Raw genomic sequence first — 18042 nt, forward strand, 5'->3', positions numbered from 1 at the left:
ATCTGTTTTTTAGTTTAGAAACATTCTTTAAGCCCTAGCCATCGTTTGATTTTGCTTCTAATTAAGAGCAACCAATCTAGTCTCTTTGTTCTTTTTTCTTGTGCACTTTCTTATGCTCTTGCTTGTGTCTCCATAAGTACAGGTAATGTGAACAATTATCTGTGCTTATTGAACACTGTGACAGGCTCTGAGCCACGTGCTCTGCATGCAGGACCTCTCTCGGGCCTCAGCACAACTCTGTGAGTCGGGGCTGTTGCCGCCATTTCACAGAGAAGGAAGATTCTGAAAAGTTAGGTAGCACGATGGCAGGCGTGGGACTTAGTTCTAGTGGGGAGGATTCTGCCCTTCCTCTTCGCCTGTGGCATCAGGGCTCAAGCCTCCCTGTGGAAGGGCATAGGTGATGGATGGCATTGGGCCATTGCCTTAGGCTGATGCATTTGCTCCTTTGAGTTGTGATACTTGCTGATCAAGGAGGAATGTGTAGGGATGGGTGGGAGGAGAACAGACAGATGGGAAAACAAATCTGCTTTCTAGTCCTTTCCATGTCTTGTTTTGAAGTATTTAGAATTCCCTAGGCATCAGATACACCCATGTTCAAGTGTAAAAATAAATGGTTCAAGCCACAAGTGATACTGTGTAAGAGGATTGCCTCTCACCCCGATTCCATCAGGAAGGGCAATGGAAGATGGCTGTGTTCAGGGTGTTCCAGTACCACCAGTGCTAGAACTTGGCAGCCCCCTGAGGGCCTGCTCAGCCAGCCAGCGCCTCCGGCCTCTGAGGGTGGAGGTGGTGTGAGCTGGAAAAAGCCAGTCATTGGGAAGCCTTAATGAGAGCTTTTCAGATATGGACCACTTGTTTATAACGCCACTGTTTCCCATTCCCGCATTTGCCTGCTGGTCTCATTAACTCGACTTCCTCCTCCCAGCTTGCTTGGAAAGATGTTCCCTGATTCTTGCATTGGATCAGATCTTTCAGTCCCCTGGACTTCCCTGTATACTGTTGGTTGCACTTTGTAACTAGGTTTTAGGTTTTAGTGTGATTATAATACCTGTCTCCCCCATTTGATTGTAGCTGCTGGGAGGCAGGACTGCACCTTTCACTCCCTGCCTCTTCCCCAGCCTCTGCCCTGCACAAAGTCAGTACTGAAACTATATGTCATCATGAACAGACTGCTGGTTATTCCCTGTCCCTGCTCTGAGGACCTCTTTAAGTGGCCACCAGGCAGACTGTTCTTAAGCCCCACTGGGGGAGTTGAGGGAACAGAGCAGTATGTGGCGTTCATTACCCAGGGAGTCAGCAGCCATATCCGGCAAGTAAGTGCCCCAGTTGTAGGGACACTCACATTGCATGATCTCAGTTCTCATGCAGCCTCCAAGATGGGCAGGTGCGGTGTGGAAGAAGTCACCCGTGGGCCAGGCCTCCCAGGAACAGACGAGACCCACTGGGCCTGCACGCTCGGCACAGCCTGTGTGCACTCCCCTTATCCATCCTCTGGGCAGTCTCGGAGACCCAGGGACCAGGCAGGGTGTTTGATTTCCCACTGGGCCTGCACGCTTGGCACAGGTTGTGTGCACTCCCCTTATCCATCCTCTGGGCAGTCTCGGAGACCCAGGGACCAGGCAGGGTGTTTGATTTCCCACTGGGCCTGCACGCTAGGCACAGGCTGTGTGCACTCCCCTTATCCACCCTCTGGGCAGTCTCGGAGACCCAGGGACCAGGCAGGGTGTTTGATTTCCCACTGGGCCGCACGCTTGGCACAGGCTGTGTGCACTCCCCTTATCCACCCTCTGGGCAGTCTCGGAGACCCAGGGACCAGGCAGGGTGTTTGATTTCCCACTGAGCCTCTGCTCCTCCCCATGCAGTGGGTACCTCCTTTGTTCAGTAGTGGGAGCTGCCTTTTAGTTTTCCCAGCAAAGCCCAAAGCTCTGCTCCTGGCCAGATGCCTCGAACCTGCCTCCTGGGGACAGAGGAGCCCCTCTGAGGCCAGCTGGCATCCTGGTGCCATGGCTGCAGGGAGGGTGAGGCCCTCAGGGGAGAGGCAGGAGCAAGCCAGTGCACCCTGGGAAATGCAGCCTTGCAGCAGCTGCCACCAGCATCTCCAGTGGGTACCCAGGATCTGTGGGCAGAGTGCCCTTCTGGGGCATCACCGACCATGGAGCTCCACGGCAGCTGTCTGAAAGGAGTGATGACCCTGTCGGAGGATTGCTAGTGTCCCTTCCTTGCCAAGAGTTGTCTCAGGGGCCCCCCAGAGCACGTGGCCTCCACTTGGCTGTGCTGCAGATGAGCTCTGCTGGCTTAGCTGAGCAGGCTGGGATTGATTGCTATTCCCTCGGGATCCTGTGAGGAGCACACACAGGATCCCTGCTGTGGTGGGAACAGAAGCTGCCCTGGCAGAGGCTCCAGTGCCTGTTTTTCCTTTCTGTTGGAAGTTGTTCACCATAAGTAATGAGGATAGCAGGTGCTGTTTATTCACTGTTCCTGCGTGTTAGTCCCTGAGCTGCTCTGGGCATTTTGCATACACTGTGTATTGTAAACCTTGCTCCAGTCCTGAGACGTAAACGTTGATAACTCCATTTACAAATGAGGAAACCGAGGCTCAGTGGATCACACAGCTAGAAAGTGATGGATCTGGGTCTGAACTAGTCTGATGCTTCCTTTAAAGCCCTGCACATTTCAGCAAGCCTCCCTGGGTCGGGGCCTTGCTGCCACAGCAGCAACTTGGGCTCACTGGGACAGTCCACTTGGTCCCTCTGTCTGCAGGGACTCCCTTACATTCCGTTGGGGTTCCTTTAGCATGGTGGTTTGTTTTTTTTGTTTTTTGTTTTTTTTTTTACAGAGACAGAGAGAATCAGAGAGAGGGATAGATAGGAACAGACAGACAGGAATGGAGGGAGATGAGAAACATCAATCATCAGTTTTTTGTTGCAACGCCTTAGTTGATCATTGATTGCTTTCTCATATGTGCCTTGACCACGGGCCTTCAGCAGACTGAGTAACCCCTTGCTCGAGCCAGCGATCTTGGGTCCAAGCTAGTGAGCTTTGCTCAAACCAGATGAGCCCGCGCTCAAACTGGTGACCTTGTGGTCTCAAACCTGGGTCTTTCCGCATCCCAGTCCGATGCTCTATCCACTGCGCCACTGCCTGGTCAGGCAGCATGGTGGTTTTTAAAAGGTGAGGTGGTCTACGGCCATACCACCCTGAACGTGCCCGATCTCGTCTAAAAGGTGAGGTGCAGTCACATGGAGGCTTCCTAAAATTTTTCAGGTACTGAGGGTCAGAACTATTTTGATTAACACTAAGATGCTATTAGTTCTGTTGCCCTTTATCATTGTGTTGACGTTCATATTGGTCTGCAAAAGCAGTGGGGAATGAACCGCTGCCAGGCTGACCCCACCCATGGCAGTGGCACCACACCCTGCCAATCATTGTTGTAATTGTGTTCACTGCGCGTGCTCACACACACGTTCCAGTTTCATTTAAGAAAAAGCATTTAAAAGTCATTAACTTCATTAAATCTTGACCCTTGAGTACCCCTTTTTAATACTCCATGTGAGGAAATGTAAGGCGACAGACAGCATATGTGTTCAGTGTGGTGGCCGCCTCAGAGGAAAGCACGAGTATAGTTTGAGCTGTGAGCTGACAACCTGGCTTCTTCATTGCACTCAGATGTTGAAAGAAAAACTGGTTATTCAGACTTGGGGATGTAGCAGACATTTTCTTGAAAATGAACAAAGTTAGCCTTTGTTTTTGTATTTGTTGCCAATGATAAAATTTGAACTTTCAAATAAAAATTAGGTAGAATTTTAGAAAACTTGTATCTACCACTGTGAATTTGAGAACTTCGTGATAGACTTTTTTATAAGGTTGGTGGTGATAGTAACAATGTCAGTTTTTTAAGGGGGAGATTACATAATGAGATGTGTCAACATCGCTAAATCTACAGAATCCGGGCTCATACTTGTGAACTAATATTTTCCAGTAAACCATGCATGCTGTTACAAAATTATGCATGTGTAAAACCATTACAGTGCAAGGTAGACCAATGAAGTTTAATGTAATAGAGTAGGAAAAGGTCATTGTTAAGGATTCAGGTTCCATATTGCAACCTTTAAGAAACTACAGCCCTGGCTGGGTGACTCAGTGGGTAAAGCATCCACCCAGCACACCAGAGGTCATGGGTACAATCCCTGATCAAGGCACAAGTGAGAAGCAATAAAAATAAATTGCCTGACCTGTGGTGGCACAGTGGATAAAGTATCCACCTGGAATGCTAAGGTTGCTGGTTTAAAACCCTTGGTTTGCCTGCTCAAGGCACATATGAAAAGGAACTACTCGTCGGCCTAGTGTGCGGAGGACCTGGGTTCGATTCCCGGCCAGGGCACACAGGAGAAGCGCCCATTTGCTTCTCTACCCCTTCCCCTTTCCTTCCTCTCTGTCTCTCTCTTCCCCTCCCACAGCCAAGGCTCCATTGGAGCAAAGATGGCCTGGGCACTGGGGATGGCTCTGTGGCCTCTGCCTCAGGCACTAGAGTGGCTCTGGTCGCAACATGGCGACGCCCAGGATGGGCAGAGCATCGCCCCCTGGTGGGCAAAGCATCGCCCCATGGTGGGCGTGCCGGGTGGATCCCGGTCAGGCGCATGCGGGAGTCTGTCTGACTGTCTCTCCCTGTTTCCAGCTTCAGAAAAATGAAAAAAATAAAAATAAATAAAAATAAAAATAAAAAGGAACTACTGCCTGACCTGTGGTGGCGCAGTGGGATAAAGCGTCGACCTGGAACACTGAGGTTGCCGGTTCAAAACCTTGGGCTTGCCTGGTCAAGGCACATATGGGAGTTGATGCTTCCTGCTCCTCCCCCTTCTCTCTCTCTTTCTCTCTCTCTCTCTCTCTCTCTCAAAATCAATAAATAAAATATTATATAAAAAAAAAAGATAACGACCATGGGGTCATGTTTTTTAAAAAAAAAAAGGAACTATTATGAGTTGATGCTTCCTCTCCCCACCTTCTCTCTCTAAAATCAATAAGTAAAATCTTTGAGAAAAAGAAAGCTTGACCAGGCAGTGGAGCAGTGGGTCTCGGACTGGGATGCAAAGGACCCAGGTTCGAGACCTCAAGGTCACTGGCTTGTGGGTGGGCTCATCCAGGTTGAGCGCGGGCTTACCAAATTGAGCACAGGGTCACTGGCTTGATCCCAAAGGTCACTGGCTTGAAGCCCAAGGTTGCTGGCTTGAGCCCAAGGTTGCTGGCTTGAGCAAGGGGTCACTCACTCTGCTGGAGCCCCCCCCCCAATCAAGGCACATATGAGAACGCAATCAATGAATAACTAAGGAGCTACAATGAAGAATTGATATCTCTCTGCCTTCCTGTCTGTCTGTCCTTGTCTGTCCCTCTCTCTGTCTCTCACTGTCTCTGTCACAGAAAGAGAGAGAGAGAGAAAGAAAGAAAAAAAGAAAGAAAGAAACTACACTGACCCCTGGCCAGATAGCTTGGTTGGTTAGAGTATCATCCTCATCTACTGAGGTTGACAGTTTAATCCCTGATCAAAGCACATACAGAAACAGCCTGACCAGGTAGTGGCACAGTGGATAGAGCATCGGACTGGGACTTAAGAAGACCCACGTTCGAAACCCTGAGGTCGCTGGCTTGAGCAAAGGGTCACTCGCTCTGCTGTAAACACCCCCCCCCCCCGTCAAGGCACCTATGAGAAAGCAGTCAGTGAACAACTAAGATGGCGCAGTGAAGACTTGATACTTCTCATCTCTCTCCCTTCTTGTCTGTCCCTCTGTCTCTGTCACACACAAAAAAGCACATACAGAAACAGATTGATGTTTCTGCCTCTCTCTCTCTCTCTCTCTCCCCTTTCCTCTCTTTAACATCAATAAATTAAAAAAAGAAAATATAACTTGTAAAATTTTTACGTAATGAAGAATATCTGCAATTATCTGAAAAGACTGTTCAAATGCTTGTCTCTTTTCTAACTACTATTTAAATGTGGGAGGCTGGATTTTCCTGCGGTAGATAGAGAAGCAGATAGGGAGTCTAGCTGCCTTCTTTTAAGCCAGACATTTAAAAGGTTTGCAAAAATGTAAAATGAGGCCTATTTTCTCATTAAATTTGTTTTAGAAAGTAGTTAATTTTCAAATGTTATTTATGTTAACATATAATGAGTTCATTTTTAATTAATAAATACTTTTTAAGTTGCTCATTTTTTATTTCTAATATGCTAGGTAGGTACTGATAGATATAACCTACAACACAAATTCTTTTTGGAGTCCTCAATAATCAAGTGTAAAGGACGTCCTGAGACCAAAAGTTTCAAAACCACTAACTCCTCTAGCAGCCTGTGGAGGAAACTGATATTGGAAAGTTCTCCTTCTGGCCTAACCTGGTAGCGCAGTGGATAAAGCATCGGCCTGGAACACTGAGGTCTCCAGTTCAAAACCCTGAGGTTGCTGGCTCTGAGTGCAGGTTCATCAGTGTGGGTTCGGTGGTTTGCATGAGGGAATTGTCCACGTGATCCCAAAGCTTGCTGGCGTGAGCATAAGGGTCACTGGCATGAAAAGCCCGAGGTTGCTGGCTTGAGCAAGGGGACACTGGCGCAGCCCAGTCAAAGTACATAGGAGAAGCTCAATGTACGATTAAAGTGAAAGCAGCTACTAGTTGATTTCTCACTCCCCCCTCCTCCCTCTCTGGGAAGCAATCACTGCACAAAGGGAAAGCAACTAGGAGCTGATGCTTCTCATCTCTCTCCCTTCCTGTCTCTCTGTCTCTCTCAAAATATATTAAAAGGGAAAAAAGTCCTCTTTCTGGGCTCTTGTCCTCAGTTCTTCAGGATTTCCCACTCATGTGTAGGTGGGTCTCAGCTTCAAACTGCTCCCTCCCCACCCTCTCAGACCAGGCCTTTTTCAGAAGGGGGTGTGGGTATACTTCCATGACAGGTCCTGTCTGGAGTGAGACTGGATGTGGAGACAGGGTTGGCACCCTCATGGCAGTATGCAGGACGGCCATGTACAGGACCGTGTAGACTGCAGAGTCGCGCCTGAGTAGCAGCCGTAAGCAGAGGAGCAGATCCTGCTGGCAAGGGCCCAGGCCCGCCCAGCTCCCACCAGGAGCCCGCCTGAGCTGACTTAGGCTGCTGTTTTGGCTTGGCTTTGGCTTTGGCTTGGCTTTGGCCCTGGATCAACAACATCATTCTCGCCAGTGAATGATGAAGAGTCAGGAACAGAGCAGAATGCCAGAGGCGTTTCCCAGGGCCCAGAGGTGTTCCCCAGGGCTCAGAGGTCTTGTGCTTTGAAATCCTCTTGGAAAAATGGGAGACCCAGATGAGAGAACAGCTGAAATTGAGCACCAGGCGGTGGAGACGGTGTCCTTCCTCCTGTATCACCAGGAATCAAAGCTGTCCCTTACTGAGCTATTCTACAATTATATTCCTTTCAAAAATTTGTTTTTGTTTTTTTTCCCCAAAATTTTGTTTTTAATTACACAAATAATACACAAAAACCATCTTGGCTTCTTTTTTTTTCCTTCAGTGAGAGGAGGGGAGGCAGAGAGACAAACTCCTGCATGTGCCCCGACCAGGATACACCCAGCAAGCCTACTAGGGGGTGATACTCTGCTCATCTGGGGCCATGCTTGCAACTGAGCTCTTTTTAGCACCTGGGGCGGAGGTAGTGGAGCCATCCTTAGCGCCCAGTGCCAGCCTGCTCCAATCAAGCCATGGCTGCAGGAGGGGAAGAGAGAGAGAGAGAGAGAGAGAGAGAGAAGCAAGAGGGGGAGGGGTAGAGAAGCAGATGGTCGCTTCTCCTGTGTGCCCTTACCAGGGATCGAACCCAGCACTTCTGCACACTAGGCCAATGCTCTATCCACTGAGCCAACAGGCCAGGGCCTTGTTTGTTTAATTAAAAAAAAAAGTAGGCCCTGGCTAAGATTTCGGTCTGAGGTGTATCTTTGCCGTCTTTCATTTATATCCATGCATATATATACAAAGAGAACTATCTTGACCTGAGTGGTTTGTATTTTTGTTTGTTTTTTGTTTTTTGTGGGGGTTTTTTTTTTTTGTATTTTTCTGAAGCTGGAAACGGGGAGACACAGTCAGACAGACTCCCGCATGCGCCCGACCGGGATCCACCCAGCACGCCCACCAGGGGCGATGCTCTGCCCAAGGGGCGAGGCTCTGCTCCTCCGGGGCGTTGCTCTGCCGCGACCAGAGCCACTCTAGCGCCTGGGGCAGAGGCCAAGGAGCCATCCCCAGTGCCCGAGCCATCCACAGCGCCCGGGCCATCTTTGCTCCAATGGAGCCTTGGCTGCGGGAGGGGAAGAGAGAGACAGAGAGGAAGGAGGGGGGGTGGAGAAGCAAATGGGCACTTCTCCTATGTGCCCTGGCTGGGAATTGAACCCCGATCCCCCGCGTGCCAGGCCGACGCTCTACCGCTGAGCCAACCAGCCAGGGCTGTATTTTGTTTTTGCTTTCTGATTTTTTTTTTGAGATATAATTCACAAACTATACAATTCAGCTTTTCAAAGTGCACACACAATTCAGTGGTTTTAATGTCACAATTGTGCAGCCATCACCACTGTCAAATTCAAGAACATTTTCATAACCCTGGTAGCTGTATGTTTTCACCCTAAAGAATTCTTCCCTGCACAGCAGGTCTGCCCAGTACAGGGCATGCGTCGTCATCACTGCTCTGCACGCAGCCAGCCAGAGGCAGGGGTTCTCGTCTCAGGTCCCCAGGAAGAATGAGGCTCAGACGGGGCTGATTGAATCCGGAGCCCTACACTCTATCCATGCTCTCCATTTTCCATTAACTGGTGAACTGCCAAATCCTCACTCCCCTGTGAATTGGAGAAGCGGTGGGGTCTTGGGTTCTTGCCATCCTGGCCCCCATTGGAAGACTGCATTCTTTCCTCAGAGCTGTCACATTCCTCAGTGGCTGCTTAGATGGATTAAAGACGGGCTGGGGTTGGGGTTGAGGTTGGGGTTGAGGTTGTGGTTGGGGGTAATGAAGCAGTTTTGCTTGTTTTCATAGCCCCATACTATAAAACCCACAGCAGGAGTCTCAGAACACTTTTCATCCTCACACCTGGGAAAACCCTCACCATGTTCCTCCCACTCACCTGGAAGAAACTCAAGAGCTGCTCTGTGTAGATGAGGCCTGATTACTCTGTGACATGGCTAATGGTGGGGGGTGGTATGAGGGCTCAGGAGCTGGAGGGGCTGAAGCTGGGCTCCTAGCATTGGGGTGCAGAGCCAAAGTTTCCACTCCGGAACAGGCGGGCACTTGAGCAGGCCTAGATTCTACAGTTGCTGCTGATCCCACCAGAATGGCAGGTGGCACTCAAGGTTTTGCTTGGCTGAGGTAGGGAAGTGCCTGGCAGAACTGTCCTTCCCCCACCCTGCCCTAAGAAGCCCCCAGTGCCTGTGCCCTTGGGAAAGCAAAATGAGATCGCAGTGGGGAGTGGGCAGGTGGTGGGTCCAAAGTCAGACGTGGAGACAAGCCTCATCTCGCTTTAGGGTGACTGGAATAATTTCCTGTGTAAAAGTACAGCAGGCGCTATGCTGTGTTTGCTTGTGGACACGGAACAGATTGGGCCTCAAGTGGCCCCGATTCTGTCCCCCAGTGGACCAAGGGGCACATGCAAGCCCACCTCCCTCCCCTATAAGGGTAACAGCACTCGGTGTCCCTCTCCTAGCCACGACTCACCACCCCCTTGTCCCTGGGGCTCTCTCAAGTCTGTCTCCAGCTCCCCTGAGCCTCGCCCTGTAGCCCTCTTCATCCTAAGAGTTACCTTGCTGATCCCCTCAAGGACACAGGCCTGTGATGTATATTACACTGAACAGCAATGGGGAAGCTGCAGGCTCGTAGCATGTACTTGAGTCCTCACGGTACCTTCTCAAGAGTCTTGAGACTTCTAACTTTGCTTCCCTGCCCTGGGCTGTTCCTTCCAGGTGGGGCCTCAACCTGAAAATGCAGTCAAGGGGACATTCATTTTCTTTGTCAGATCCTCAAAGCCTCAGGAACCCGGCCTCTGCCCTATACACATTTCTGGAGGGGCTACTTCCCAATGGCCCATGGCTTCTAAAGTAGGAGCCATCAAGGCTGGGGCGACAGCACATGGCTGTTTTTCATTGCTAAGTGGGAAATATCCTAGCACCCCTAAAACTGTGCCTGAAAACAGGTGAATAGGAATTGAAGGTTCAGGAATTCCTTGGAAAGAGCTAAAATTTTTACTTGCAAGGCTGTGTGACCCTGGGCACATAACTGAGCTGGGTTTGACTTTCTCTAAAATGGAGATGCTAGAAAGCTGCCTGTAGGCTGGTTTGAGGACTGAGTTCATACTTGTTCTGTTGCACTCATAGCAAGCTCCCAGGGAATGTCAGTCGGAGGATGGTGTGAGGATTACCCTCTGTGTACTTTCTCTGTGATGTCTCTTGGACTTCTGCAATCCTACAAGGCTTGGGAGAGAAGTGTGTTCCTGGAATACACTACCCTCTCAGCCAGTATCTGGTGTGATTGTTGCTACACTTCAGTGGGCCTTGGACAGGTATGCCAATGCTGTTACCCAAGGACCTTATTTAAGACTGTTCTTTCTCATTTACTGTGTTTTGGCTGAGAACACCTCTGCCCCAATGCTCATGGGTGAGTCAGGAAGAGCTAGATGTTCATGAGATCTGAGGCAGGGTGGAGTCTGAGCCTTGTCCTATCTCTGCCCTCACACCTGTGCACCGCTGGGGCTCAGCACTGTGTTGGGTCAGCTGGATCTCCAGCTCTATTCTGAGAGAATTTTTTGTATTTTATTATTTTAACTGGGTATAACTTGCACATTTACAAAATCCAGGGGTGTGAAGGGGTGTACTATGTAAAGTCCTTTGGGCCCCTAGAGGAACTCCTGTTCTGTTTAATGTTAAACTTGTGAAGGTTTTCAGACATTCCCTATTTTTTCATAATTCATAACTATAAGATTTAAACAGGAGGCTGGGAGGCCTGTTTCGGGTTTCCGAGGCTGCAAGTTGACTTCATTTAGCTCCTAGGACGCCAGGCCTTGCTCTCCTCTCCTGGGAACTGCAAGCCCACAGGTCTCAGGGCCTTTTCCTTAGCCTCTCATAACCAACACTCCAGCACCTGTCCACCATTGGAATCACAGGGGCTGAGATCTTGACGCCACATTTGTGTTTGTAGCTTAATTTGTGCCGTGTGCATTTTTATTGGAAAACTTTGGATTTTAGACATGTGACTGTTTTTTATGACAGAGACAGACAGAGGGATAGATAGGGATAAACAGGAAGGGAGAGAGATGAGAAGCATCAGTTTTTTGTTGCGGCACCTTAGTTGTTCATTGATTGCTTTTTCATATGTGCCTTGACGGAGGGGGGGGCTACAGCAGACCGAGTGACCCCTTGCTTCAAGCCAGCGACATTGGGCTCAAGCTGGTGAGCCTTGCTCAAACCAGATGAGCCTACATTCAAGCTAGCAACCTCAGGGTTTCGAACCTGAGTCCTCTGCGTCACAGTCTGATGCTCTATCCACTGCACCACCTGGTCAGGCTTAACTTTATTTTTTTAAGTGAGAGGGGAGATGGTGAGACAGACTCCTGCATGCACCCTGACCAGGATCTACCCAGCAACCTGTCTGAGGCCAGTGCTCAAAATCAAGTTTTGTGGGGGTTTTTTTTGTATTTTTCTGAATTTGAAAACGGAGAGGCAGTCAGACTCTCACATGCGCCCGACCGGGGCCCACCAGGGGGCGATGCTCTGCCCATCTGAGCCGTCACTCTGTTGCAACCAGACCCATTCTAGCGCCTGAAGCAGAGGCCACAGAGCCATCCTCAGCGCCCAGGCCAACTTTGCTCCAGTGGAGTCCTGGCTGCGGGAAGGGAAGAGAGAGACACAGAGGCAAGAGAGGGGGAGGGGTGGAGAAGCAGATGGGCACTTCTCTTGTATGCCCTGGCTGGGAATCGAACCTGGGACTCCTGTACGCCAGGCCGACGCTCGACCACTGAGTCAACCGGCCAGGGCCAAAATCAAGCTATTTTTTATGATGCACTTGGACCAACTGAGCTATCCTCAGTACCCAGGGCCAACGTTCAAACCAATAGAGTCACTGACTGCGCAAAGGGAAGAGGGAGAGGAGGAGAAGGAGGAGAAGAGAAGCAGATGGTTGCTTATGTGCTCTGACTGGGAATGGAACCCAGGACATCCATAGGCCAGGCTGATGCTTTAGCCAACCAGCCAGGGCCCATGTGACTTTTTATTTATTCATTTTAGAGAGAGAAGGTGAGAAGTGGGGAAGCATCACCTTGTAGTTGCTTTCCATATGTGCCTTGACCAGGCAAGCCTGGGGTTTTGAACCAGCGACCTCAGCATTCCAGGTCAAAGCTTTATCCACTGCAACACCACAGATGTGGCCCACATGACTTTTAAAAATACTGTGTGCTTATAGTTTTCCTTGCACCTTAGATGATGGACTTTTGTGGGAATACACATTTGGTTTTATATTGGGAGGAAAGTGGTGGAAGAACTGGGGTTTGAGTTCTGTAAATCTTCATGAGCCATTTTTCAGAAACCTCTCTCTTTTATATGAAGGGGCCCACCCCCAGTCTCTGCCGTAGTTCAGGAAGGTAGCTAGAGGATGGGGGTGTATGTGGAGGGAGAGGAGGAAACCGAGATGGAGCAGCAGGGCCCTGCTCCAAAGTGAAGGGGGAGGAGGAGGAGTTCTGGTGCATGCGGTCAGTGCCTGGAGTGGAAGTATCCCTGTGCATGTTCTGAGCATCTCTGTGGCGTGCAGCAGTGTACCTCTGTACCTATAGTTCAGGGTTGCGTGGACACCAAGGGGGACTTTGTACCATCATGATGATGATGGAATTCTAAAACTAGAATTCTTGTGCTCTGGGAGACAACAGACTTAGATCTAGTTTTGTTTTTTGTTTTTTATGAGAATGCAGGCATTGCCTGCATTCTCAGAGGTAGAGCTTGGTGTGTATGCACAAGTGCACATGCTCCGTAGATGTAGAGGGGTTTGGAGGACCCAGGCTACTTCCTCTCTCAAGAACCTAAAGATGCTCCAGTGAGTCACCTAGCTCAGTGCAGCTCTTCTTCCCGACCACTCAGAACATCCCAGGGCCTGGTCAGTTCCCCAGTGAGCTGGGGAGGCATGATGGACAGTGGAGGCACCCCAGAGGAATCCCATACAGACATAAGATGGGAGTTTATGGCAGGTGGTGGGCCATGTTCTAACAGACTTGGCTCCTTTTTCTCCAATTAGGATACCTGATAGACGAGCAGTGGTTCTTGCCTGGAAGGGGGGCCTTTTGTGATGCTCTAGAGCAGTGGTAGTCAACCTGGTCCCTACTGCCCACAGTGGGTGTTCCAACTTTCATGGTGGGCGGTAGTGGAGCAACCAAAGTATAAATAAAAAGATAGATTTAACTATAGTAATTTGTTTTATAAAGATTTATTCTGCCAAATTTAGCGAATACCCGACATAAAGTACTTGGTGGTTATTATATGCTTTAACTTGTTGTAACTCTGCTTTATCAATTTTATAAAGTAAAGTTACTTCCCTACTTTATAAATCATCATTACTGTGGAACCAGTGGGCGGTTAGAAAATTTTACTACTAACAGAGATACAAAAGTGGGCGGTAGGTATAAAAAGGTTGACTACCCCTGCACTAGAGGCTCTGCTGCTCCATTCTTGACATGGTACTGCTGGACTTCACCTGCATTCACCTGCCGCTGGGTGTGGAGGGTGGTAGAGTCACTCAGTGTCCTAGACTCACTCTTCCTCTATAATGAATATGCCACGTGACCTTGGACATGTCCTGTACTTTCTTGGCCTCCATGTCTTCAAAAGATAATTATACTGTAACCAGCAACGCTCAAGAGCAAGCATGTACCTTATAAGGACATGGGGAGATGTTCCGCCTCATAGTAGTCAAAGGAATAAAAGTATTCAAATGTCAGCATTACAAATTGTGATAGCAGTATATGAAGTTTGCACTGTAAATTGAAATCCTTCACAAGACGTATAAAATGTTGATACCCTTTGATAATCTTCTGGCAAGATTAGCCCAAAGAAATAATTCAAGAAATGAAAAAAGTGCTCCCTATTTATTTGTTTGTTTTTTGAAAGTAACAAGTAAATGCCTTAGGGGTCATTCAAGTAAACAGTGATGCACTCATTTTAGGGATTATCAAAATTTTGGTCATAGGGTCTGCGTCACAGGGGTCCCCAAACTTTTTACACAGGGGGCCACTTCACTGTCTCTCAGACCGCTGGAGGGCCGCCACATACAGTGCTCCTCTCACTGACCACCAATGAAAGAGGTGCCCCTTCCGGAAGTGCAGCGGGGGCCCAGATAAATGGCCTTAGGGGGCTGCATGCGGCCCGCGAGCCGTAGTTTGGGGATGCCTGGTGTGAGATGGGAGAAATATATGACATTAAAAAGGTTTAAAACTGCCTGGCCGGGCGGTGGCGCAGTGGATAGAGCGTCGGACTGGGATGCAGAAGACCCAGGTTCGAGACCCTGAGGTCACCAGCTTGAGCCCAAGGTTGCTGGCTCGAGCAAGGGGTTACTCGGTCTGCTGAAGGCCCACAGTCAAGGCACATATGAGAAAGCAATCAATGAGGCCCTGGTCGGTTAGCTCAGTGGTAGAGCGTCGGCCTGGCGTGCGGGAGACCCAGGCTCGATTCCTGGCCAGGGCACACAGGAGAAACGCCCATCTGCTTCTCCACCCCTCCTCCTCTCCTTCCTCTCTGTCTCTCTCTTCCCCTTCTGCAACCAAGGCTCCATTGGAGCAAAGTTTGCCCGGGCGCTGAGGATGACTCTGTGGCCTCTGCCTCAGGCGCTAGAATGGCTCTGATTGCAGCAGAGCGACGCCCAGATGGGCAGAGCATCGCCCCCTGGTGGGCATGCCGGGTGGATCCCGGTCAGGCGCATGCGGGAGTCTGACTGCCTCCCCATTTCCAACTTCAGAAAAATACAAAAAAAAAAAAAAAAAGAAATGAAAGCAATCAATGAACAACTAAGGTGTTGTAATGTGCAACGAAAAACTAATGATTGATGCTTTTCATCTCTCCATTCCTGTCTGTCTGTCCCTGTCTATCCCTCTCTTTGACTCTCTCTGTCTCTGTAAAAAAAAAAAATAGCTCAGTTGAAAATTCAAAAGCAGTGTCATACAAAAATATGCCCATGGCCTGACCTGTGGTGGCACAGTGGATAAAGTGTCGACCTGGAAATGCTGAGGTCGCCGGTTCGAAACCCTGGGCTTGCCTGGTCAAGGCACATATGGGAGTGGATGCTTCCAGCTCCTCCCCCTTCTCTCTCTCTCTCTCTCTCTCTCTCTCTCTCCTCTCTAAAAATGAATAAATAAAAAAAAATATATATGCCCATGAATTTTCAAAGCAGCATTATTCATAATAGCTGAAAAGTACAAATAACTCATGTCCATCAACTGATAAATGAATAAACAAACTGGATATATCTGTACAGGGGAATATTACTCAGCTATGAGAAGGAATGAAATATCGACACATTCAGCATGGATAAACCTTGAAAACATGCTCAGTGAAAGAAGCCAGTCACAAAGGACCACTATTTTATGATTCCTTATATAAAACATACAGAACAGACATTCCATACAAACATAAAGCATATTAATGCTTGCCAAAGGAGTGGAATTACTGGGTCACGTGGTTACTCTTAATGAATTGCCAGACATTTTCTACAGCAGGTGCACCAAGCCAGCAGTGTGTGAGGGTTCCAGTTTCTCTACATAATACTTGTTTTCTTTTTTCATTTAGCCATCCTAGTGAGTATGAAATGGTGCCTCTTTGTGGTTTTGATTTGCATTCCCCTTGTGTCTAACAGCAGTCAGCCTCTTTTCATATGCTTATTAGGCATTTATCTCTGGAGAAATGTCTACTCAGATCCATTGTCCATTTTTTAATTGGGTTGTCTTTTTGTTAATGAGTCAGAAGAGTTCTTTATATATTCTAAATACAAGTCTCTTAGGAGATATATGATTTGTAAAAATTTTCCTCCAGTCTGTGGTTGTCTCTTCTACTTTATAGATGGTGTCTTTTGAAGCAGTTTATAATTTTAATGAAATTGAATTTATTTTTGTCTTTTGTTGCTTGGACTTGGTCCCTCTGGCCCTGACACTGATTCATTAAATTTAATAAACTTAGTGGCTCCAGACTCCTTCTTCCCTGGCAGGATTCTTTGTGGCCCTCCATTACTGTGTGGTTCTGAAGTGAACACTGGTGGGCTCTAGGAGGGAGCTACATAGACTAGAGGAGTCTTTCACTGGATCTTCTGTACTGTTTATAATCTAAACAGGTGCTCAGTGAACCCTGTGAAGGAAATGAGGAAAAATGTTCCACTTAACCGACACCATCTTCCTTCCTACTCTATTCACCTAACAAAACAAAGGGCAGACACACAACTGTGCACAACTGGCCGAGAGCCACTGCTGGGGCGCTGGTCTGGGCCTTGTGGGGAGAAGATGCAGAGGACCAGCCATGAGAAGGGGGAGGGGGACCTAAGGAGTGGGTAGGAATGAGGGATGGCACTCTGCTAGGCAGCAGAGGGTGGGGAGGCCAGACGAATGCAGGCGTGTGGCTTCATAGAAGCCAGGTTTTCAGGTCCAGCCCAGCCGTGGTGCTGAGGGAGCTACCTGTTGTTCCCCCCCTGAAACAGCCCCCCAGAGCCCTCTGGAACAGCCTCCAGAGCTGGAAGGAGCCTCACCTGTCTACCAACTCGGAAAACCTGGGATTGGAGGTAAAATGTCTCCCAGATCCCCTCAGCAAGGAGACCATAGTGCCCTGGCATGGAGGCTGGCACAGTAATCCCTGAGTGGAGAGGACCAGTGCCCAAGCTGCTGCACTGATGAGGATCCTTAGATTAGGTTCCCGATGGGGGGGGGCTTATCTCATCAGCTTTCATCCTCCTCACCAAGCTACCTTCACCCTCTGGCTTTCAAACAGGAAGTGCAGGTGACCTCTGAGGTTAATAGCTTCCTGAGAGATGAGGATGATGATGGTCACCCCTGGTGATGTGGGGCATCTCTAGTGTCTAGAGGGAGCCTGGTGGCCTTTCTCCTAAAGGAGTGGGCCCCAGCTCATCAGCCCTGCTCTGCCCGGTGTGAAGATTTGCATGGAAGGGAATAAAAGGTGACCTGAGCCCCGAAAGCAGGGGGCACCTGCACCTGCAGTAGGAGACACAGGAGACCCTATGTGCTTGGGCTCAGTAAGGGTGGCTCTCTGGGGACTGTTACACATCTTGCGTAGCAGCCCCTTGTCACATGTCAGCGTCTGAGTGGCAGTAGGGTGGCTGGGAGTACAGTTCACTTCCGGGTTTTCCCTCCAGGTTTAGGAGAAACTTCAAAGATGTCTAGTGACCCGCCCCCTCCTTATCCTGGAGGCCCCACAGCCCCACTTCTGGAGAAGAGTGGAGCCCCGCTCACACCAGGTAGGGTTCAGTGCTCCTGAAGGTCCTGTCTCTGGCCCTCGCCCATCCAAGCTGCTGAAGCAGCCCTCCCACTGATAGTGTGGCTAGGGCCCTGAGCTTCCTTTCCCTGCTTCTGTCCAGGCCGAACCTCCCCTGCTGTGATGCAGCCCCCACCAGGCATGTCGCTGCCCCCTGCAGACATTGGCCCCCCACCCTATGAGCCACCAGGTCATCCAGTGCCCCAACCTGGCTTCATCCCTCCACATGTGAATGCAGATGGCGCCTTCATGCCTCCAGGTAAGTTTGGAAGGGATACCAGTAGAGTGCAGCGGTCTGCCCAGCCCAGGAGGGTTGTGCAGTCCTTGCTAGTCAGACTGGTGTTGCATGTGAGGGTGTTTTACTACTTAGGCCGGGGGACTGTCTGCATGGAAGGTGAACATGGGAAGGTGTCATAGAGCCAGGAGGGAAGTCCGGGGCCCTGCCGGGAGTTGACTTGTGGAAAGGCCCCTTGGGCACAGTGACAGGTGCTGTAGACTTATGGGTGGTACAGGGGCTACTCCCTGCCAAAAGCTTGAGTCCATGGTGTAGGCCTGAT

General features: G+C 49.4%; 1 protein-coding gene across 6 annotated transcripts in view; it reads left to right on the forward strand.

Annotated features, from left to right (window-relative positions):
- CDIP1 (cell death inducing p53 target 1) overlaps positions 1 to 18042 on the forward strand; it is a 30363-nt gene that overhangs the window by 10109 nt on the left and 2212 nt on the right. For 4 of the 6 annotated variants that reach the window (XM_066275045.1, XM_066275050.1, XM_066275046.1 and 1 more), the window contains 3 exons: positions 16698 to 16778; positions 17367 to 17468; positions 17589 to 17744. In XM_066275045.1, the coding sequence (XP_066131142.1) occupies positions 17387 to 17468; positions 17589 to 17744 (238 nt within the window). In that variant the 5' untranslated portion in view covers positions 16698 to 16778; positions 17367 to 17386. The remainder of the gene's footprint in view (positions 1 to 16697; positions 16779 to 17366; positions 17469 to 17588; positions 17745 to 18042) is intronic. The other 2 variants (XM_066275049.1, XM_066275047.1) reach the window with 1 other exon arrangement.

Source organism: Saccopteryx bilineata, chromosome 4, assembly GCF_036850765.1.
Source record: "Saccopteryx bilineata isolate mSacBil1 chromosome 4, mSacBil1_pri_phased_curated, whole genome shotgun sequence".
Taxonomy (NCBI): domain Eukaryota; kingdom Metazoa; phylum Chordata; class Mammalia; order Chiroptera; family Emballonuridae; genus Saccopteryx; species Saccopteryx bilineata.